Genomic DNA, 25,547 nt, shown 5'->3' on the forward strand with positions numbered 1-25,547 from the left:
AGATGTGGAAGTCTATTATTTAATTTTTGGGGTAATAGAAATGCAACTAACATATATACATAATACCCTTTAGATATATATTCTTGATCAGAATAAAACTATATATTTTGAAATAACGATGGAGATAGATATCGAAATGATTTAGATATATTTGTGGATGTTGGGCACGCTTTCCAAAAAAATGTGGTAGTATTTAACGACGTTTTTACTTGTTTAATTTGCCTTGCAAAAGTCTTGGTCAGCTAAATATTGACCGATTTTATCAAGCACAATAACAGCTTTGACCGCTCGATACACCTCACAATACATCCCACACAATTATAGAACAGGCTAACGACGTAGCCAGATGGGTAACTCGCGATGCTCGAAAATTGTAGGTACCCAGATGACACTCGGTTAGCAGGAAGAACGAGACTGGTTCAGAGAACCAGGGGAATACACACGCCAAAACCTTTAGTACAACATGTCTCGAATTGAGGTCATGATCGAAATAGAACAACAAGGGGGTTGGCAGATATTCTTGCAGGACAACGCCTCCTGTTGGCTTTTTAACACAATATTGGATGCATCAGAAACAGTAGATGCAGATCATTCGGAAAAGATATGAGGTGGTATTAATGGCAACTACAGAATTATTTCGCATTTCTGGTAGGGAATTTGACAGCTAATAAGAAATTACAGTTCATTCTGGGAAAAGGATCTACAATTTCAAAATACCAAATTAAAGCTGGTACCGTTATATGGAGGCTATCGTAAATATATATGATGATTTGTGGTGGGAATATTTACTACTCAATGTGAATTCAAAATACCAAATTACAGTCAATTCTGTTGAAAAATGTACCCATACTCCCCAAAACACCGCAATTTGAGGGATACCCTTATTGAGCGATACACTTATCGTAAAAAGTGTATCAATGCTTAAAATATCCAAAATACCAAATTACAGCCAATTCGGTTGAAAAACGTGCACATAATCCCCAAAATACTGAACTTTAGGAGGTACCTATACATGGGGGCTATCACAGAGATTGGACCAATATAAAACATATTCAGTTAGAAAATTTGATTCCCAAAGAAAAATGTTCCAAAAATCCGCAAAATACCGATTTTGGTTTCTATATCATAAAGTGGCCCAATGTATTCCATTTTCAGTACTAAACGTCCTAGAGAAATAGCAATGTATATGCAAAATTTCAAAGCTCTATCGTAAATAATTTGAGGTCCTTCGAGATTTCAACAGACTGGCATGCATAACTCGATAATATCATTATATCCTCAGCCTTATGGCTAATGAGGGTATATACACTTTGATACGACAGAAATGTGCCTTATCGAAATATTGGTTTTAAACTTCATGTTTCTTTGGACCAATTCCGTTTTACATAATTTGAAGTCAATCTACAAATTTCCGTTCGTTTGTCTGTTTCGCCGGACGGGGAGGAACCGATTTCAACCAAACTCTGCACATCGTAGAATTTCTTCCAAACTTAGTTCAAGTTCGAAGATGGGTTATATCGGTTCAATACTTCTGGTATATGACCCCTATAAATTGTAAACAATGTATAAGTCGCATTTATGATTCAAATTGGATGAAAGTTGGCACAGCTCATTTATTTGTCCCAAGAACGAACCCTATTGAAAAAATCGTTTCAGATTTAAATATAGCTGTCTGTATATATTTTCGTCCGATTTAAGGAAAATGGTGCACCAAAGTCCCTATATATCTTTCGATTTACACGAAATTTGGCACAGCGTACTGAATTAGGTCGAGAATGATGTGTGATGAGTTTAGTGAAAATCGGTTCAGATGTTGATATAGCTCCCGTATATAGTTTCGTCCGATTTTAAGTAATTGTGTACCAAAGACCCAAAGATACGCCGATTGTCACACAATGTTGCACAACGTTCAGATGTGGATATAGCTCCTATATATATTAATGGTCCTCCAAAAATGCGAAGTCTGTTAGGATGAATCTGTTTATAATATCCATAGTGGTGAAGGGTGTCTTATAGTCGGCACCGTCCGACCTTACTTCTTTCCTTACTGGTTTTCATATTCTTGAATAAATTATGATTCCAAAACTACTCTTTTAAATATCACCAGACAAGTTTTTTGTCATCCGTATGTAGATTATGAGATTTTACATTCGTATATTTGGAGCTTTCTTTTCTACATTTACCCGATCCTATCTCAGGAAGTCTTTAATCTATTTTCACTAATAAATTTCGTATAAATTGTATTATGTTGGGGAAAAAGAAATCCATTATTTTTTTATGAAATATAGGGATTTATTTAACATGTCCGGTTTGGGCCTAATATGCACCGATTTGTTGCCATTTTATAGGTAACTTCATAACGCCTCTCTCATAGAAGTCCTGCTTGCAAAAACCTCTAGTAGTCGATGTTCACAATCCTCTCTAGATACCATTTTTTATCATTAAAGACATTTTGCAAAGCAAGAAAATTATGATAATCGGTTGGTGCCAGGTCAAGACTGCATGGCGGATGCATTAAAATTACCCAACCAAGCTCCCGAAGTTTCTGGCGAGTCACTGTAGATGTGTGTGGCCTAACGTTGCCCTGGTGGAACACGACACTTCTCCTGTTGGCCAATTCTGGCTGTTTCTGGTCAATTGCTATCAAAAGATCCAGTTGTTGACAGTAGAGTCCAGAAATTAGCGATTGGCCGTATGGAAGTAAGACATAAATAATCCCCTTGCAGTCCCACCAAATGTATGGCAGAACATTTCTGGCCGTTAGTCCTGGTTTGACCACCGTTAGAGGTGCTTCACGGCTCTTTGACCACGATCGTTTTCGCACAGGGTTATTGTATGTGATCCATTTCTCATCTCCAGTAACCATCCGTTTAAGGAATGGGTCTATCCAGGGACGTACGCAGGGGGGCGGCCCGGGGGGCCCGGGCCCCCCCCGAAATGAATTTTTTTCACAGTAAATTTATGTTTGCAACACCGAGTTTTTTCATTTTGTACTGCTGGCCCCCCCCCCGAAATGAAATCCTGTGTACGTTGCTGGATCTATCTAATTCCGTTTGGACAAGGCTTCGCAGATGGAAATTCGATCCATCCTATTTTCTTTTTTGTTAATTGGTGTGGCACCCAAACATTGAGCTTCTTTTTGAAACTAGCTTTGTGTAAATGGTTTAAAACAGTTTTTGCTAACATGCCGGTCAATTTCGATCATTTCTCGGATTTTATCGACATTGTCGACTACGGGCCTAATGGATTTCTTTTTCCCCAACCTAATATATTTTGAAAAAATTATCATTAACTTTGTAGTTTTTAAAGAAAAACATTATTTCCCTTTTTAAAAGGTTTAGTCTCGAATTTAAACGCCACCACAAAATTATTCTTCTCCTACTGAACTTTAATCGCCTTGTGGGAGTTGAGTGTACCTACTCCCGTATATAACACCCATCCTCACACACACACACACAAAAGTACTTACCAATGATATGCCCAACCAACGATTGCTGGTATTGAGTATCGTGAATGCAATCGTATTTTCTTCCAATCGTCGAAATAATATTTCCGTGAAACGTGATTCCTGATTGTAGGCACGTATTGTGGTAACACCTTGTATCGTTTCGGATAGATGGGATATAACCGGTGTATTGGTTGCATTTTCAATGCGCTGCAATTCCCTGTGAAGAATAAAGATAATATTAAAGGGAAAACAGAAAATATTAAAGAATAATTTTGAGAAAAAATAAATAACTATATATATCATTTACATTACTTGATCTAATAAAAGTCCTTACAGCTAGGAGTCGTAACCTATGACTCCCTATTGACCTATTATCAATATCTGGACTTCTGTGTTTAAATCTCAGTACAACATATTCTTAATATGTCACATCAATATCCTAATGAAATACATGTTTATTTGTTAGTCCCCTCCTGAGAATATGTGACAAACACACACCCACAATATTAACATCAACTAGCTATTTTGTTCAACATCACAACATATATCTTTCTCCTCCATAAGCCAAAGCATTTGACGTAATTGTATTATCCTACATCCTTTTGATAGTGGTTCCCCAAACAATCACAAAATTATAAAACTATTTCTGCTTGACTTTGTTGCACATATTATGTTTCGCCTTAAAGCTCCAAAGGGAATTGCGATAACTTCTATGCCAGCAGCATAAGAAGGAAGCCATACTTAAGGAGTTCCATATTATTTACATATCCCATGAAGTAGAGGAAAAAGAAAAACAACAACAACAATCCAGTGGCATTTTTTATGCAACACTAATTTGTTTGTTTAACTTTCTTCCTTCCATGTCAGAGGGTGTGTGTTTGTATCAGACCACATGCAGCGGACAGCTGTTTATAACAGAGAGCACAATAAAATTTCTAAAACAAACAGCAAACAATACTCCAAGATGTTACTACGCTACCAGCAAGAATGCCACTTTGGGAGCAGTCAGTCTTCAAGTGTTTGTTACTACATTGCGAAGCATGCAAGGAATACTCCTGAAACATTTCTTTATGTTTAGGTCTTTTTCATACTTTAACTATGATGTGGAGAGTATATTCACGTTGTCATTCTGTTTGCAACACCTTGAACAAACACATCTAATTCGGCTGGCCTGAACTTATTAGCCATGAGATGGATACATAAAATTAGTCGGGACTCTTATATGATGGTTATGCCAAACCATGAACTTATATTGAAAGTGTTCCGTAAAATGTTGTTTACCCACGAAGCGAATTCGCCAAGGAGAATGGCGATTCTCAAAATTGGATGGAACCTTTGTAGAACATTTTCTGCATACATATTTTTTGTAGGAAAATTCGCCACTCAATGAAATTCTAAAATATTATATTTCAATCAATTTGGTGTTCGGAATGACGAAAATTAGAGGTGCCGTGGGAAAGCTATAAGCGGACCAATATTGAAAATATTTGGTGGGAAGATTTACAACCCAATGTAAATAAATAATATCGATTCTAGCCATTTATTTTGAAAAAAAACTTGTCAGCACTAAAATGTGGTATTTTTGGGAAGGTATTAAAAATTCGAAACTGCCGAACTTATCTCTGTTTTTTGCTTATTTTGTTTTGTGAAATCTTTTATTTTTAGTTTCCATCTTTTTATCGAAACAGTGTAGGGAGAACAACACATCTAACAAGTAAAGTAACCAAATTCCCCCATTTGTGGTCGATTTGGTTCGTTGGCTGCTTCACATTATCATTTTCAAAAGCCATACCATTGATACACAACACAATTCACAATTGTTAGGTTGCATGTTTCATTGCAAAATTTATTTGTTATTTGGCATTGCTTGAAAAGATTTTCTGATTGTTTATTAAGTTTTGTATCTTCCCTTATATATTTTAGGTCGGGTAATTTATATAAAAGAGTAGGGTAGGGTTACATTATTCTACATAGGGGTTTGATTGTGTTTAATTAAATTAAATTAAAATTTTAAAGAAATTGTTTTGAATCTCATAAAATTTTTTCTCTGCTCTCTGTTCACAAGAGACAAGACAATTGGGTTCACGTACGAATTTCCAAAAATTACAAATTGTCTTTGTGACGTAGGCGTCAAGGCTTATTCATAAGGTTAACAGGGAGGCGAATTCGTAGACTGTCAAATTTATTATTTGAAGAATAAATAAACAAAAAATAATTTATTCGAACCAAAATATATGTGCGTATTACTATCATTACGTTTTCCTGAAAGATATTATGAGTTTTTATCCTGTTCTGGTTGGTATTTCGCGATTAAAATGTTGACAGCAAGAGAAGACTATGACAGCAAGAGAAGACTGTTAACCTTATGAATAAATCTGAAAATATTAATTATAGTTCCGTTCCAGAACCTAAAAGAATCTACTCATTTTACATGTTTTGCAACTTTTTACTCGAAACCCGTTCCTCAACACACAAAACTGGTAAAACATTGAATCAAATTTAAGAGAGCACAAAACAAAATGGCGTTCTATTTGTAAACTTTTTACTCGAGAAATTTGACCGAGTAAAAATGGTAAACAGGAATGCCTACTTCTGATTGGCTGTTATGTTGATTTTGAAGTATTGTCATCTAATTTTGGCATATTTACTAGATAGTTCGGGAACGCACTTTTCAAATTATTTTGTACTCTGAGAGCAATTTTGAAATGTTTCCCATTTACTAGATTTAATATTTAAAAAGTACTGGAACAGACCATATATTATTTTACAATTTTTCAATTTATTTAATGTTCACTCCATTTCGGCTCACTTGTTAAATATTAATTATTATAATTTTACTTTTAAATGTCATAAATTGTCCAGATTTATATATAAATATATATATATATATATATATAAATGCGTTGCTTAAAATGTTTTATATCTTATCTATTGTCTACCCAAAAAATTGTTTGTTAACGCCAGGTAAATCGTCTAAGAACTCGAAAATCCAATTTACAAATATATATGCCAATTTCTTTATATTCCACTTTCCATAAATCGGTTTTTCTTGTTTTCCGAATCCGTTCACGATCAGATTTTCGTTTGGTGTGTGCAAAAGTTGTGGGGGTTATATTATAGGAAATATTAAAATTACGCTGTTTGTTATAGTGACCAAAAGCGTTAATACATGGATTTGTTCGAGTAATATGAATATGGATTTATTGTAGAAATCGCGAAGAACTTTGCGAAACATAACCAGTAAGGAAAGCTCAAAGGTCGGATGGGGCCGACTATATGATACCCTTCACCACATTGGGTACATACAAGAGATGTTAATATCTACAAAATCCTGTTGGTAGAACAGTCATAGAATCTTTGGAGGACCATTGGGATAGAATTAGGCGAAATTAAATGTGCTATCTAGATAGATATTTCAACAAATTGAAAAAACCCCATACACATACCATTCTAAAAACAATGAAAAATTGCATGTCAAACGGGCCGACTTGGATTCCTTGGTGTACCATTTGTATGAAATCGAGTAAAAGTATGTATGGGGCTATATATATTTTGCTCAATCGGACAAATATTGAGAGTTTAGTGTATAATTCGCACAAAATTGAACGAAGCTATATATCGTCATCATAAATGCAAACGGACGTAACTACAGTTTTACTACGTTTCCTCGACAGAGGGGTCTACGATCCGAAACGACCCGAGTCTTACTCGGCCAACGTCTGTCACCTCAGCCCATTGTGTAAAAGCAATAGGGCTGCTACAACAACAACAACAGTTTTACTAATTTTACAGGAGCAGCAAAAAACGTTATAAAATCTATAAAAATGGAGCATGGCTGGAAATTTCTTCAAAGTTTAACCGCACTATAGATCCGTATTTATTTTTTGAAAAGATTTTTTTTTTGTAGTACAACAAAGTGTCAAATAATTATCCGATTGAGACTAAAATGTGTACAGCGTACCAAATTGAGTCTAAATGATGCATTAAAGCCCCTATGTTTCTTTCGATTTGCACGAAATTTTGCATAGCGTACTGAATTGAGTCTAGAGTGATTAGTTTTAAGTTTCGTGAAAATCGGTTCAGATTTCGATATAGCTCCCATATACAGCTCTACCGATTTTATATAAATGTTGCACTAAAGACATTAAATATTTCTCCGATAACGATAAAACTTTGCACAGCGTACTTTTCCACCCAGTGGGAAACAAAAATACCTAATTATAGCTGTTTAGTTAAAAAAATGAAGAAAAGCCTTAAAATACAGAATTTTGGGGGCTACCGTAGAAAACTTGCCGATATATCTCATTTTCAATATCAAACATACCAGAAGTAACATTAATATAACTTCAATCTTCTATCTATCTTTCCATCTTTAATATTGCGAACTTTAATTTTTTAAAGGAGTGTAGTTACGTCTGTTTGCATTAATAAAAGCATACTATTGTAGTTACGTCCGTTTGAATTTCTTTAATAAGTTCTCTCTTTTTGACGTTAGATGTCTAATTTTTTGTGTGAACATGTAGTTTGATCAGAAGAACAACAATCAAGCAAAAAGTACATTTCCAATTTTTCTGTAGTTACGTCCGTATGCAGTTATGATGACGATATGAGAGCTATATCTAATTTCGCAGACATAAGTCTGAACCTAATTCAGTACTCTGTGCAGAATTTTGTCCCAATCATACAAATATTGAGAGTTTGGTGCATCATTCACATAAAATCGGAAGAACCTATATATGGGAGCTATATCGAAATCTGAACCGATTCAGTACTCTGTGCACAATTTTGTGCCAATCGGACAAATATTGGGAGTTTGGTGTATCATTACAAATATTCACCAAAAAATCGAACGAAACTATGTATGGGAGCTATATCTAAATCTGAACTGATTTTAACAAAACTTCCCAGACATCAGTACACTGTGTAAAATTTTTTCCCAATCGGACAAATATTGGGAGTTTGCTGCATCATTCACATAAAATCGGACGAAACTATATATGAGGCTATAAAGTTTTCAACGACAGATCAATTAATCCAATAGTTGTTTTCATATACTTTAAAAAGTCTCGAGTTATAAAGGAACGAACTTCGGCTTCGGCCATGTTCGTTTGTTGAAATCACGATGAAGCTCTCAAAGAGACAGGGCTTTAAAATGTTGCACATAAATTGCTAGTTCTCCCAGGATGTTTGGTATTGAATATTGCATATATCACTTTTTAGGATACAGTCCATGTAACTGTACCTCCCGACATTCGGTTTTTGGGCACATTTTTGTATCATAATTAGCTGTAATTTGGTATTTTGAGTTCTCATTTGGTATCTTCTCACAAGAAATTATAAATATTGGTCTACTTTTATGGTAGCCCTCATAAAACTCTAAATTTCGGTACTTTGGGAGTATGGACACGTTTTCATCATTTGACTGCAATTTTATGTTATGGATTCTCATTTGAAATAAACTCTGCCCACCAAAAATCAAGAATGGCTGAATTCTCTCACAGAGTAACCCCATATCTGGTACTCCCATTATTTGGTATTTTGGGTTTGGTTCTATTTTTTCCGGTTTACTTTCTAACAATAATTTCATATTCCGGTACTGACATATTTTCGGTATTTTGAAGGTTTTATCCGCATTTACCCACCGATGTGCCTGTAATTTTGAATAAAGGATTCTTAAAGGCTAACAGAAAATGATGAATATGTCAGAGAAGTTCCAAATCCAATACTTTTATATATATCCACAACTTTTATAGAATAATTATGAAGTTTGAAATATTATTACTTAAAATAAAATAAATATCACCTAAGTTACTGTAATTTGGCATTCCAATTCCAACAAATTATGTTAATAGATCCTTGTTTTTAAATATAGCCATCACTTAAACGTCCATCCTAATTTTCGGAACTTTTTGGGTTTTAACAGCAACGTTTCCCACCGAATTTTTTAAATAAGTTGCTGTCATGACATATCATGTATATAAAGTTTCCGGTATCTTAAAGGTTTAAAACGTTTTTTTTTTTCTATAGAAGTTATTAAATATAGCTAGTAGAGAGAACATCATTTTACAATTATTTCAAAACGCTTTGTAAAATGTCTATATATTCGATTGGGGAAAATGAAATCCATAATTTTTTCGGCAGATGACTGTACTGATAGATTTCCCGTAAAGTATCGATCAAACAATTTCAGATTTATGCTATTTGGAAGGGTAGAAGGGGTTGTTTTGTGCATTCAGTTGTGAGTTACTGGATGTTAAAAATGGAAGTGAAGGAATAGAAAATTCGGCAAATTTTTACAGTTTTTCTTGGACAAAGGCGAAAATGCAAGCCAAGCGGCTAAAATTGTGAATATTGTTATTGTTTCCGATACGGTAACAGAATATTATGAGCAATTTTGGGTTTCGTTGATTCCGTTTTGGATGTTAAAGATGCACTTCGCACAGGTTGGCTGGTCGTCGAAAATGTCGATAAAATCGGAAAAATGATCGAGAAATGCCTTTAAAATTGCAACAAATCATAAAACAAAACGATGCATATCTGGCCCAAATCCCAAAGTCCTATAGTTCATATAAAAATAATGGATTTCTTTTCCCCCAACCTAATTTTTTCATGTGGTGTAGCATATAAAAGTATAAATCCAACTTTTTGTCATTTTGTCATGAAATTGAAACAAAAATCAAAGAAGCAACTGGCTGATTAAACCTGTAACAGTCTAAGGATTTCTCATCAAAACATTTTTTTAAAAACTGTTGTAAAGTTTAGAGGTTGACAATGTAGTAAAAGTTTGAATTGCCATATTTTGGAATTTCATACTTGTATGTCATTTTAATAACATTATGCCCACAAGCAAGCCTCACGGATATCCCTCAACCTCGAATGACCAACAGAAGACAATAATTTCCAATTTTATTTTCTTCCTGGCATCATCGTTAATTAAAATCACATTTCACAAAAATTCTCAAAACGCAGAAGGGAAAAAAACAAATATTTATTTCCTTAATAAGTAAAACGTAGTGTACGTGTAATAAGTCTTTATTTAAACTCAAAACAAAAGTCGGAAAAGTTTTAAATGCAACATCAGTCCCGCCATAGCCAACATAAAACTTTGTTGAAATATTGTGTTCTTGGGTACGTGACAGTGTATTTATGTTTGTGTATTTCTTTTTTCGTTACTTCTCGCCTACACACACACACAAATACGAATATACCCAATATAACACCAGGACGTCTGAACAAAGTTTCCAATACATACCACAAAACAACAAACAATGATGAAGTCGTTGACGATGCTTTTGGCGAACGAACGGTTTGGTCCGACTGTCAAAAACATGAGAAATTTTCAAATTGTTCTCCCCACAGCAACAAATTTAAAATTCATACTTGTCGAGTTACAACTAATAATACTCAAACTGGTGGTTTTTGTTCAGTTGTTTTTTGCGCCAAACTACTTTGTTGCTGTTTGCAGAGAATCCCTCTCCCATCCTTTTACACATTCCTATCCTATTTTAAAGTATTTGCAAGTGAAGACCATTCCCCTCCCCCACCCACTAGTTGTGTTAATTTGTACGTCATAGAATTTTCGTCAAAACAGAAACCCAAAAAATAATTTGGTGCGTGTTCAGCGTAACATTTGCGCACAAAAATTATATCCATGTCCGTTTCCTGTTACTGACTGACAAAAGGCACCATGGTGAGGCAATGATAAAATCAGACGTAAAAATAATAAAAAAAAAATAAACTGGGAAATGACGTTAAACAAAAAGCGAAGCGTGTCTAAACAAAAAAATGATAACTGCCAAACAATTGAGGTAAATGAATTGAGCGATGCAATTTTTCGGGAGGAAATTTAGCGAATACAAGTGGGAGGCGATTTAAGGGGACCCCCCGATTCTCGGGGTCAAATTTTTGTTCGATTTAATTATAATCTACACTAATTCAAGAATGTCCCTGCAATATTTCAAGTGAAAATCTCAAGAACTCTTGAAGATATAGCCGATTTATTGTGTCAGCATCAAGAGACGGCTGAATGGCTTCTCAAACTTTAAACGCGTTTTTCTCTTTTGCGAAAGGCCGGCCTCGATAACTCAAAAACTAATAACCCAATCGATTCCAAATTTTTACACTTTCCTCTGTGGGTGTATAGCTATCGTATGAACTAGGATAAAGTCAGTGAAGATCTTCCTTATTTTTTAATCTGGTTTTTGGACCAAAAATATTTTTTCAAAGGTACCCCATTTTGTTACTTTTAGAGCGAAGTCAATAATCCTAGTTCATGCGAGAGCCAGACTTGTACTCTTTCTAACACCGTTGGCATTTTCGGATTCCGATGTTCCAGTGAGGAGTTATCATGTCCGCCATCAAAAATAAGGACTTTTCTTTAATTACAAAAAAACAACAACAAAACAATAATTTTTTTTTTCTTTTTTTTCTTCTCTTTTAAATCTTCAAATATATATGTACAAAATTACAAACCTTAACAAGCATTGGTATTGATTTACCAGCCAATTGATAATCTTGAAAAATTAAAATCGGGAATGGGGGGGGGTTCCCTTAAATTGGTTTTTACAATTTGAATGGGGGTAGGGCATTTTGGGTGTTTATACCCTTCACCACACTGTGGTACAGGACATTATGTCTTTGTGCATATGTTTGTAACAGGCAAAGGTAAACGAGATAGACCCATGGTTCCTTTTAAGAATATGCATACAATCACTTTCTGAGTCGATTTTTGCATGTTCGTCCGTCTGTCCATGTATTTTTGTGTACATTCATTTTTGTGAATTTGGAAGAAATTTGACACATGCCACTTATTTGGCCCAAGGACGAATCCTATTGAAATTGGAGAAAATCGGTTCAGATTTAGATATAGCTCCCATATAGTTTCGTCCGATTTTATGCAAACGGTGCACCAAACTCCCAATATTTGTCCGATTGAGACCAAATTTTGCACAGAGTACACTATTAGGTCTAGATTGCTGTATGCCAAGTTCTGTTGAAATCGGTTCAGATTTAGATATAGCTCCCATGTATATTTTCGTCCGATTTTATGTAAATGGAGAACCATACTGCCAATATTTGCCCGATTAAGACAAACTTTTGCACAGCTTACTAAATTAAGTTCAGATTGATGTATGCGAAGTTTTGTTGCAGTCGTATATAGCTCCCATATATAGTTTCGTCCGATTTTATGCAAATGGTGCACCAAACTCCTAATATTTGTCCGATTGAGAACAAAATTTTGCACAGAGTACAGAAGTAGGTCTATGCCAAGTTCTGTTGAAATCAGTTCAGATTAAGATATAGATCCCATATATATTTTCATCCGATTTTATGTAAATGGAGAACCATACTGCCAATATATGCCCGATTAAGAAAAACTTTTGCACAGCTTACTGATTTAGGTTCAGATAGATGTATGCGAAGTTTTGTTGCAGTCGTATATAGCTCCCATATATCGTTTCGTCCGATTTTATGCAAATGGTCCACCAAACTTCCAATATTTGTCCGATTGAGACCAAATTTTGCACAGAGTACACTATTAGGTCTAGATTGCTGTATGCCAAGTTCTGTTGAAATCGGTTCAGATTTAGATATAGCTCCCATGTATATTTTCGTCCGATTTTATGTAAATGGAGAACCATACTGCCAATATTTGCCCGATTAAGACAAACTTTTGCACAGCTTACTGAATTAGGTTCAGATTGATGTATGCGAAGTTTTGTTGGAATCGACTCAGATTTAGATATAGTTCCCATAAATAATTTCGTCCAATTTTATGTAAATGGGAATGGAAATGTAGGCCAATTGGCACAAAATTTTGCACAGCTTACTGAATTAGGTCCAGATAAGATTTGTTGAAATCGGTTCAGATTTAGATATAGCTCCCATAAAAATGTTTGTTCAATTTTATGTAAATGGTGCTCCATACTGTCAATATTTACCGATTGATACAAAATTTTGCATATTAATGTTACTACAGGTTGATATCCGTGAAGTTTTGTTTAAAAAGTTCAGATTTAGATATAGCTCCCATATACATTTTCGTCCAATTTTATGTAAATTGCGCACGGAGGAGTCTATTTATACCCTACACAACTATGTTGTCAGGGTATTATAGCTTTGTGCAGCCCCAAAAGTTTGTAACGCCGCGAAATATTGGTCCTAGACCCACCTTCAAGTATACCGATCGTCATATCTCGACTAGCTGAGTCGATCTAGACATGTGTGTCCGTCCGTCTGTCCATTATAATTTGTAAACACGATACAGGCCACAGTTATGGACCAATCTTCACGAAATTTTGCATGTAGGATGGGTTCTGGCCAATGAATACCCCTATTGTTTTTGGGAAAGATCGGTTAATATTTAGGGGATGAAATGGACCAAATACTAAATTTTTGTCGATTTTTCTGGTCGCTCCAGAGGCCGCAATAATGGCCCGAACATCGTGAAATTTTGCATGGAGAAGGGGATCGTGCCAAGAATTTGATAAATATCGGTCGATATTTAGCGGGTCAAATGGACCCTATCTTTTGTGTGAAAAATGACAAAATTTGTATTCTTTTGCGTATATATTTACCCCTGAAGGACATAGACCTGAGAAGTCGATATTATATCCAAGAGGAGTGGTTGACCTTTAAATTAATACTAATTATGTTGTTGTATGTGCTCGGATGTGGGAGTTACACCTAAATAATTTCAGGTATCTCCGTATTTGTATATTATTTAGTAACCCATTATCACTCTAGAGAACGGAACTATATCGCAGATCGCTTTGAAATGTTCCATGAGGTTCCAGTTATGTTCAAGGACAACGCCTATAATTTTCGGTGATGATCAGCTAATAGTTTTGGAATGAAGTGGGCCGAAAACTAAATTTTTTGTGTTATTTTCGAGTCGAACTATAGACCACAAATGAAAGCCGAACATCACAACACAATATTCGGAAAATATGTCAGTGTGAGTCTAGAATACTTTTTGTTAAGATTGAAATCGGTCTTGATTTAAATACGGCTCACATATATACTTTAGTCCTATTTTATGTAAATAATGCACCATGTTATATTTTCACGATATTTTGTTGTTGAAATTAATTCAGATGCGCATATATCTCTCTCACATATTTTTCCGATTTTATGTAAATGGTTTAAATGGAGGACTCTATGTCTGTTCGCTTTACATGAAATATTGCATAGCGTATTTGATTGAAGATTCAGGTTTAGATATAGATTCCATACATATTTTCATCCGATTTCATCTAAATGATATACTAAATAACTGAAGTTTGTCCGCTTAGGACGAATTAGTGCACAACGTTCAAAATGGAACCTAGAATAACGTGTATTGGATTTTGTGTCGAGATAAATTTTGGATAACGCAATGTGTTGCAGCATACCAAATGATGGATGCCACGGTTGCTCAAATACGTCCATTTATATATAGCTCTCATACATATTTTTCTCGATTTCATACAATTAAGCGACATTCAGTTTTTCATAAATTTCTGAATGGTTTGTGTATGGGGTGTTTTAATTTAGTTCAAATATGTATGTACTTCACACAGTTTATTTCGTCCGATTCCATTTTAATGGTCTCCAAAGATGCTTTGTCTATTCTATCTAAAGGATATTGTATATATAAGCATCTCTTGTACGTACCCAAAGTGGTGAAGGGTATCACGTAGTTGGCCCCGTCCGACTTTTGAACTTTCCTTACTGGTTTCAAATGCAAAAATGTGTAAACAGTATTAAAATACGAATCCCAAAAAGGGCAACCGTCAATTACTGCTGCATACCAGGAATGTACATTAAGCGACATAGCGACTCGTTCCGATAAGGCAGTCCAGCAACTAAGGGGTTTTCTCTATTTTTCACAACGGATTCTCGGTTCAATGTAAATAAAAACTCTTAAACTCCAGATTCAAACGATAGAAACTGTTACGACTAATAACATTCTTATCTTCAAAAAAGAGGAACAAACACATCCGGGTGTCTAAATGTCAAGTATAGTTACTGTCCATCGAGGCAATATATTCACCCATATTTTAGATATTTTAGGAATTGGGAAATATGAATTTTATTGTAATATTATTTTTAATTCACATACCATTCCTTTTGCAAGGTGGAATATAATTTTTCCAAAATATTTATAATAGAAATCACCACAAATACGGGGTATCCGTTTCCGTTGTAAAAACGGAACTTTAAAAACTTCAGCCGAAAGAGAGATGTACCCAATTTATCTCAAAAATAGTGTGAGCTGGGTCATCCGTGGTTCTTAATGGACCGCATTGAAATAGGTATAGATTGAAGCATTTTTTAGGGTGCACACCGAAATCGGATGCGCGTTATAGGCATATAGAGTTTTCGGAAATTCTTCGCGTTTTCCGATTTTTTGGGTACTTCAATGCAACGTGTGGTGGTACATCTTAGCCGTCAAATGGAATTTCGCAAAATAAATGGATTTGAAGATAACCTTTAGTATTTAGAAAACCGGATGCGTATCAAATAATTATGAGTATGACGCGATTTAGACGCAGTTTAAAATGTATATTTCAAAATATAGTTTTATTTTAAGAATTATTTTTATTCGTAGAACCCCAAGATTTGTCGGAAGAGTTTTGATATAATCCGCAAATTGTATACTTATACACAAGAAGTGATTATTTTTATATACATATGTCAATTTGTCGGCAACATTCGAGTAAAAAAGAACAATAACCCCAGTAATATATTCATATTTTACGAAGGAGTCATATATCAACGTTTTTGGTCAAACAATAAACGGCGTAATTTTAAAACCTCGATAACTTTTGCGTGCATCAACCAAAAATTTGATCGCGAACGGATTTGGAGTTAGGACATTTTTCTCTATATATGTATCAAAAATGATTGATGTACTACGAAAACAAAAAGCCGATTTTTTGAAAATGGAATATTAAAAACTTGGCAATATTGCCCATAAATTTTATGTTTGCAACAGCGGATTTTTTCATTTTGTACTACCAACATTTTGTACTACCAATTGTATATTATTTCTGCGCAGATAAACAGGAGAATCATATATATATATGTATATATATATATATATATATATATCGTCAGCTAAAATGCAAAAAGGTGAGCTTAAATGTGCGATCAACATAGATATTTGAACCAATTAAAAAACACATACCATTCTGAAATCTATGAAAGTTTTCATATCAACCGGATTCTTTTGTGTACCATTTGTATGAAATCAACGTAGGTTCATCGGTGCACAAATCAGGCGATAATATATATAGGAGATATATCTAAATCTAAACCGATTTTTGCAACTTTAATACACATCACTCTAACTCACCTCTGCCAAATTTCGTGTAAATCGGTGCACCATTTACATAAACTAGGACGAACATGTATATGGGAGTAGATATAGCTGATACAAAACTTCGCATACGCCTACCTTGACCTAAATTCGTACACTCCGCAAAATTTTGTCTCAATCGGACAAATATTGAGAGTTTGGAGCACCATTTAAGTCTGTACCCTGTGCAAAATTTTGTTTAAATTGGTCAAATATTGGGAGTTTCGTGCATTATTAACATAAAATCGGACGAAACTATATATGGGAGCTATATCTAAATCTGAACCGATTTTTATCGTGTATACGACATATTTCAATACGCTGTGCAAAATTTTGTATCAATCAGACAATCCTTGGGAGTTTTGTGCAGCATTTAGATAAAATATATATATGGGAGCTATATCTATATGGGAGCTATATCTATATGGGAGCTATATCTAAATCTAAACCGATTCCCACAATACTTCGTACACATCAATATGGACCTATTTCAATACGTTGTGCAAAATTTTGCATCGATCGGACAATCCTTGGGGTTTGGTGCACCATTTACCAAAAAATAAGACGAAACTATATATGGGAGCTACATCTAAATCTGAACCGACTTTCAGAAAACTTCGTACACATCAATTAATATGGATCTAATTCATTAAACTGTACAAAATGTTGTTTCAATCGGACGAATATTGGGTGTTTTCAAAATAAATATAATGATTCACATTCGCAGGCTAGACATATATAGTAGGCGTCATAGCACAAGCAATAGCTATTAAATTTGTAATATGTTAAAGACTAGTGTGAACTGGTAGAGACATCTGTATAAGGGACCAAGAACATTTCCATAAAAGATAAGCATGAACGCCATCTACTACGTTGTAGATGTTATCTACTATACAAGATCTACTCGTAAAAGATCTACTGGTTAAAGTTCAGCGGATTTATTAAACTCTACCCGTTCCTGTTTCCTCCAAAAATTTACATTAACTTCAATTCATAATTCACTCACTCACACACTTACCTGGATGAACAACGATAAAACTTCTGTATAACATAATAGGCCAGACACACTGGCACAGTGACCACTATAAACCAGGGAGTGATGATAATATTGATTAGAATGGCACACACGCATAACAAAGTGAACTGCAGTAAACGTTGGCTAGTGGCGGCGATTTTCTAAAAAAAACAAAAATCAAAAAAAGAAACAACATTAAATCGAAATGTTCGGAAATTCAATGAAAATGCACAAATCATGGACGCAAAATTTACACACACACACCCCGAATACCTTCCAGCCCCATTCTTACCTTATCAATGATAGCCATATCGTTACTGAAGCGATTCATGATACGACCCAATGGTGTGACCTGAAAGAAATGCAACGATTTGTGCATAATTGACTGCAGAAGTTTTTCATGTAAATTGCGACGGGCCTTACAGCCGGCCCATTGACCGGCCGGTGTCGATATCATGGCCATGACTATGCATACGCAGGAAATTATGGCATAAATGTGGAAATAATACGTGACTTCGTGATGCGTACTGCTGTTGGTCGGAGATGAAGGGCCAGCGAACAGATTTTCCATATCATCAGCAATGGCAGTAGTGGTGGCACGGCCGGTTGTTGCGTAATTGTGGACACCCATTTGTTGCATTGCGGATATATTTACGGATGTTATCGCTTTATGTTGCTGCACCAGCAATGCACCATTACTACTACCACCACCGCTACCTCCAGTTGCCACTACCGCTGCCGTTGGCTTATTGTCATCGGTCCATTGTTGTAACCAAACATCCGTGTACACGCGCAAAGTTTGCCAAATTAGGGCCGTGATGAAAAATATTAAAACAATTGCGAAACCAGATGCACGCACATACAGCAAATAGATTTCCGCCGGTATTTTACCATATTTTCGTTCGACATCGTAATTTGTTGTTGTCGTCGTTGGTTTCTTGTTGTTTGCCTGCCTGGCCGAGTATAATTCGTTGGAATTGGGCATTTCAGTTGATGTTGTTTTTGTTGGTGGTGTTGCTGCATCATCTCGCAAAGTGGTAACATTGGTGGCCAACATGTTGGTGGTGGCTGCGTTATTGTTGTTGATATTGCTTGTAGTTGTAACTCCGGTATTGTCGGCATGTTTTTCCATGTGATTCGCATTGTTTGCCAACAAAGCTTTATAGTCAATATTGACATCTGTAAAAGGAGGAAAACGGGACAAGAAAATCGTAATTTTATTTTTTCTTCTCTCTTTCAACAAAAATAATGTCTTTAAATAGAATGAAAATACTATCGGAAATAAAATTACAATTTTTAAATTCCAGATATTAGTATCAAGTGTTTTGATGCCGTTCCCATGTTAGACCAGGATATGATTTTATTTGCTAACAGAAGTTTAAACCAGTAAAGTAGTAAAGTCGGACTGGGCCGACTATATGCTTCCCTTCACCACTTTGAAAGAATATTGGCATTAAATTGAACGAAGTTAAATATGAGACCTACACATGCCATTCTGCAAGCTATGCTAAATTTTGTATATCGATTTGAAGCAAACTTTACACACGTTATTTGGTATGCTGCACGGTTTAAAATTTAATTTCAATCAGACATCTACTTGGTGTACAGTTAACATGAATAGATCGAAATTATTTAATTCAGTACTCTATGCCAAATTTCGTGCAATCGGTCTATCTCGATTCCTTTTGGCTGTTACAAACATATGCACAAAGACAAATTACCCTGTACCACAGTGCGGTGAAGGGTAGAAAAATGTGTTTTCAATGCCAAAACATTTGGATGGAAATTAGATTCTTGCGATTCAGAAAGAATTCGGAAAACTGGAAATCACATTCGCTTAGCTCGGTCTCGGTCACATATACCACATGTTTCTTCTACTTGTCAGCTAGAAACATTATTGCCTAAAATAATGTTCCTATATCTTCAACATTAATTTACTCGAGGTCACTGTAGAAAAATATACAAGCAGCCGCAGCTCGCTTTTATAACAAATGATAAGACACGGACAGCCGACCGTTCTTGTTGAGTGGTTGTAAGTCACTAATTTTATTTTAAAATATTTATCCTTAGGTTCTACTTAAACAACTCTTTCTTAGCATAATCTCAAACACAAAATACTTTTCAGTAAACTATTTGTTTTAATAATAGAATTTGATCTGTGGAGAGTTTTCCCATCGTGTGCGTCATAAAATCTCACCACCAACAACAACAGTCTTATCAACGTTGCGTGTGGGATTTTAGACTCTTATCTTAAAACAATCCAACTATCAAATCTTCTGTACTACAAAATTCTGTTCAAAGTATTTTGAACATGCTGACGACTCGCAAGAAGAGCTGACAAATTAAATTTCTGTTCAAAGCATTTTGAACATGCTGACCACTCACAAAGGGATGACAAAAACAATATTTATTTTATTTTCAAATAGATTGATCCCTTGTGGTGTTTTCTTAAATCTACTCATACATTCTTATATAAATCTAAAGCAATGTGAGCAGAATTATTCTATCATAATACATATTACTTATTAACAATAATGATCTACTATATACTATAATTAAGGAAATAATAAATAAGATCAGCCTCTAGGTAACAGCACCCACGATTCGTCGCAGCCAATTTTTTATACAGCCTCCATTAGAATTTCCTCCACCTTCATCTATTGCTTTCATTATCCAGCTATTGTTTTTGTTAGAACTTTTCTCTTTCCAATCTTCGTTAACCGGAGGTATTTTCCCGCGACGATGTAAACGTTCGACTGGCTTGAGGCTTTCTTCTTCGTTTTCCATTTTGACTACAGTTTTTGCTGTTTTCTTATGCGCCTTCACCATTCTAAAACTGGAGAAGTGATTAAATTTAACACAATTCAAATTACCTTCGGGGATTAGTGAACTTCAGTCCTTTTCAACCTCAAACATCACTTCTTTCTTGGATTTTACATTCATGTAGACAACATCACTATTTTCTTCTACATTGCTTTCTTCAGGAATTTCTTCGTCTATGGAGTAAACATCACAATACTCCTCCTCAGTCTGTAAATCGACTTCTTGTTCCTGTTTTTCAAGATCGGTGCCGTCATCTTCCTTTTTCTTCAGCTGGCACATAGATCCAGCCTCGCTAAACTGCAAGGTTTCTATTTGTTTCTGCTGCACTAGTGGACTGTCACCATCATTGCCTCTTGCGAATAAATTCCCTCCATAGTGAGGGCTTGCCGGGGGCACCAAAATATCATTGGAGGATTCCAGCTTATTACACAGCTCCTCCTTTACATCAAAGTATATGTCCTCCATACGCTTCAATTTGTAGAACATATCTTCAGAAAACTCCACATTTGAATTTTTTGGAATCAACTTTTTGATTTCCATATATATTGCCTTCAAATATTCCATTTCCGATAGGGTTTTTTCCTTGGACATTGTAGGCAATTCCATTTTCACTTCATCGCATCGCTCAATTACATAATCAGCTTCATTATATATTTCCTCTAATGCGAAATCATAAATATTCATGTTCTTGGCGTAGATATGACAATAGAACTCCGGATAATTCCGCTTGATTCCATTCACTTTTTTACCATGCTTTCACAAATTTGGGTCACCTGCTTCAGATCAGCATTTACTCCTTCATCATTGATTTCGAATGCAAGTTGCTTCAGTTCAGCCAACATGTCTTTAATAATCTTCACCCATTCCTTTAGTAGACCTTCTGGCCGGAAGGGTATTCTTTTCGTTAAATATGCACTTATGACGTTTAACTCCTGTGCATCTCGATTAAACCGCCTGTACATTCTCGTTCTATCCTTCTCATCAAGTCTTTTTTCCCAAGACTCTATGCAGAAGTCTAACTCCATCTCCATTTTATTTTATAAAAAACTGTTTACCTCGTAGAACAGAAAATTTAGCAATTCTTGAGCTCCTTACTCAAAATTGCTTTTATATTTTTTTTTTCACCTTTGCTGGTTCTACTGAGTCTCTTACCACGGGTGGGGGAAAACTCATTTTTTCGAAGGACCAAAAAAGTGATAAAAATATACAGACAGCCGCAGCTCGCCTGTATAATAAATTAAGACACGACACGGTGCTCCCGACCGTACTATGTGAGTGGTTGTAAGGCACTAATTTTATTTTAAAATATTTATCCTTAGGTTCTACTTAAACAACTCTTTCTTAGCCTAATCTCAAACACAAAATACTTATCAGCAAACTATTTGTTTTAATAATAGAATTTGATCTGTGGAGAGTTTTCCCATCGTGTGCGTCATAAAATCTCACCACCAACAACAACAGTCTTATCAACGTTGCGTGTGGGATTTTAGACTCTTATCTTAAAACAATCCAACTATCAAATCTTCTGTACTACAAAATTCTGTTCAAAGTATTTTGAACATGCTGACGACTCGCAAGAAGAGCTGACAAATTAAATTTCTGTTCAAAGCATTTTGAACAGTCACAAACACCAAATCTGACCAAGTATTGTAAATTTAACTAAATGTTTAATCTGTGATTCCATTGTGAGGATTTCAATTTCAGTCATCTGATAAAAAATACCACTTACGCGGGCTATTACATCAATTTCTGGTCTGATAATAAAAATCCAAATAATATCCTCACTAGTCCTCACAGTCGTAAACCTTCAATAAACGTATATTTACGCAACGAGATATTAAAATGTATATTTAAGGATCCATACAAAGCCTATATTTTAAAAATATTTCTAAGTAACACAAGGCGTAGACTTCTTAGAAAAATATTTTAATGGGGATTAAAAACGTAATGTTTTCATAATACACACAAGTTTTGGAACCTAAGTCTCCAACACAACACAAATGTTACCAGACCACATGGCGTTCTCAGCCATAAACACACTTCCAAAAGGTGGCGTAAGAAACATGTGTATTAATTATCCATCGCTACAACAAACATCTGATTTGAAAAGGACTGTTTCTAGAGTGAAGACAAATGTCGAAACTTAACAAATTTGAATTTAATTCGCAGATGCAAATTCGCATCAACTGCGACATAAATTCAAGTTATCAACATACGACCTTTGTAAAGCCACTTAGCCCAATAAGCCTGTTGAGCCGCTTAAAAAACTTCGAAACGCCTGGGTGCATATGTTCTTCTTCTGGCTATTTTTTATGGGACCACTACATACAAGGCGTATATTTACAACAAAATAGTTTTAAGGAATCATACAAAACGTATACGTGGATTGGCAAAAATGTTTTAAGGAGACATACAAGGCGTATATTTACAAAGCAATATTCTTTAAGAAGACATACTAGACCATTTTTGAAAATAGTATTTAAGGATCCACACAAGTCGTGGATATTTAAAACATTTTTTTAGACGCAAATCGCTAATTTTTAAAATAGATCCCACAAAACCGGGACAGTTAAAACAATACAATGGAGGGTATATTAGTTTTGTTTTTCCGTTCTCATCTAACTCATCGAAATAATCATTTCCGTATATAAGGGTGTAGTCTCCATATAACCCCTCTTTATATCTTTCACCACACTTGGATGAAATTTGGCATAGGTCACTTATTTGGCTCAAAGACGAATCCTATTGAAATGGGGAAAATCGATTTAGATTTAGAAGTCCCTATATATCTTTAGATTTGCACGAAATTTGGCACAGCGTAATGAATTAGCTCAGGAATGATGTGCGTTAAGTTTCCTGAAAATCGGTTCAGATTTAGATATAGCTCCCACATATATTTTCGTACAAGTTAAGATAAATGCTGCACCAAAATCCCTATATATCTTACGATTTGCACGAAATTTGGCATAGCGTACTGAATAAAGTTTCGTGAAATCGGTTCTGATTTAGTTATAGCTCTCATATATATTTTCGTCCGATTTAATGTAAATCGTGTACCAAAGACCCTATATATCTTTCGATTTTCACGAAATTTGGCACAGCGTAATTAATTGGGTCAAGATTGATGTGTGTAAAGTTTCCTGAAAATCGGTTCAGATTTATATATAGTTCCCATATATATTTTCGTCAAAGTCCCAAGGGGCCTATATTTCATTTACAATATATTTGGCATAGCGTACTGAATTGAGTTTAGAATAATGTGCGCTAAATTTCGTAAGAATCGATTCAGATTTAAATAGAGTTCCCATATATATTTTTGTCCGATTTTATGTAAATGGTGTACAAAACTCTTAATGTTTGTCCGATTGATACAAAATTTTGCACAACGTATCAAATTGAGAATATAATGACGTTGTTGAGTTTTGTTTGAAATTGGCGAAGATGCATACATAGGTTCCATACTGATTTACTGGCGTTTGTTTTTATTAAATTTTACATGCAATTTTCAACAAATCTTAAGTTTATGAACGGTTGCAAAATTAAGGGAGACACAAGTGACGTTTTTTTATCAAGATAGGACAACTCCAAGGTAGTATTCTTTATTAGCCGTATGACACCGATTTAGAAAATATTAAAAATGTATTAAAAGTATTTACAAACATTGACCTAAATTGTAAATTTTCTGGGGAGAAGTATTTTCTTTACCAATTCTAAAACTCTCTTAATACCGAAGATTTGGCGAGACCTTTATGAAAACCCTAAATATGAAATTACAACCACATTAATTAAAAGATGAGATTAAAACTTTAAAAATACCAAAAGTGGGAAGGGACCTTTATATAGTGACAAGGTCAGAACCACGTCCAATACTCAAATATAGTTCCTGAATACCCATTTTTTTGAGAAATAGACGATATCTGACATTTTCGTTTTATAGTAAAAAATAACAATGAACTATACCTGAAATTATCCATTATGTGTAATGCACTATAAACGGCTTACACTTTAATTCAATCCATAACAAACCCCCTTCAACGCCACTATGCGAAAACAACGTTCCCAAAACGCTGTCAATATTGTGTAGGCCTCTGGGTGACTATCAATATTTATTTGTTATTTCCTGTTCGATTTCAATTATTCAACAACGTTCGCCATTCGATTCAATTTACTCCAATTCAATTAAAAATTCGGATTGGAATCAATTCAATTTTGGATGTGAAAACTGTAGATATAAATATTTTTGCCTCAATACCTGCCAAGGGATATTATCGAACATCAGTTATCATTAGTGCTTAATAAACACCTTTTGTTCGTACAATTGATAATAATCAATGAAAAAGTTTTTAGTTTAGGACACACAGGAACAAAAAAACGAATGACGCAACTTCATAGCCATGGCATAGCATGCGGCAGCAGCAGACAGGCATACAGTGAGACAGTTTGCTATCCAGCCAGTCAGCCAGCAAGCCACAGGCAACTGACAACACACACGACTGCACTCATCCACACTCACACTAACAAACAGGATGTTGAGTGTAATGATAGCTGTGCTGCGATGACTGTGGATTATGACTTTTCCCACAGTGCATTCTACGTATCTATTGAGTCTAGGCATCCTGGATACTTCTAGACAAGTGTGAGTTCACACATATGTATGTTAGTGTGTGTGATGCTACATACATTCATACATACATACCTTGAATGGATTCCTCATTTTCAATACCGGCAATCCAACTTTCCGTCTCAGTTTCAGTTGCATCCGTTAGCACTGAGCTCAATTCAATGGATGGCACTGATGAACCAGCTATGCCAGACGATTCCTCCGAGATGCTCCTGTAGGTGGCCAAGAAGAATCGAGGAATAAATGGATGGATGAATGAATGAAAGAAAATGAATTGTTATTGGTATTTTTATAGAAG

General features: G+C 35.1%; 1 protein-coding gene across 1 annotated transcript in view; it reads right to left on the reverse strand.

The window, feature by feature from the left end:
* Positions 1 to 302: 302 nt before the first annotated feature.
* Positions 303 to 25,547, reverse strand: part of LOC133336800 (ATP-binding cassette sub-family C member Sur-like) — a gene marked incomplete at both ends in the record, with an annotated part of 115,948 nt that continues 90,703 nt past the window's right edge. Inside the window, 8 exons of the mRNA XM_061545079.1 lie at positions 303 to 544; positions 3,470 to 3,665; positions 17,809 to 17,966; positions 18,098 to 18,550; positions 18,755 to 18,984; positions 20,433 to 20,641; positions 20,720 to 21,287; positions 25,325 to 25,461. Coding sequence (XP_061401063.1) covers positions 303 to 544; positions 3,470 to 3,665; positions 17,809 to 17,966; positions 18,098 to 18,550; positions 18,755 to 18,984; positions 20,433 to 20,641; positions 20,720 to 21,287; positions 25,325 to 25,461 — 2,193 coding nt within the window. The remainder of the gene's footprint in view (positions 545 to 3,469; positions 3,666 to 17,808; positions 17,967 to 18,097; positions 18,551 to 18,754; positions 18,985 to 20,432; positions 20,642 to 20,719; positions 21,288 to 25,324; positions 25,462 to 25,547) is intronic.

The sequence above is a fragment of the Musca vetustissima genome, unplaced genomic scaffold, assembly GCF_032173495.1.
Source record: "Musca vetustissima isolate MV318-11 ecotype Yass unplaced genomic scaffold, APGP_CSIRO_Mvet_v1 utg1611, whole genome shotgun sequence".
Lineage (NCBI taxonomy): Eukaryota > Metazoa > Arthropoda > Insecta > Diptera > Muscidae > Musca > Musca vetustissima.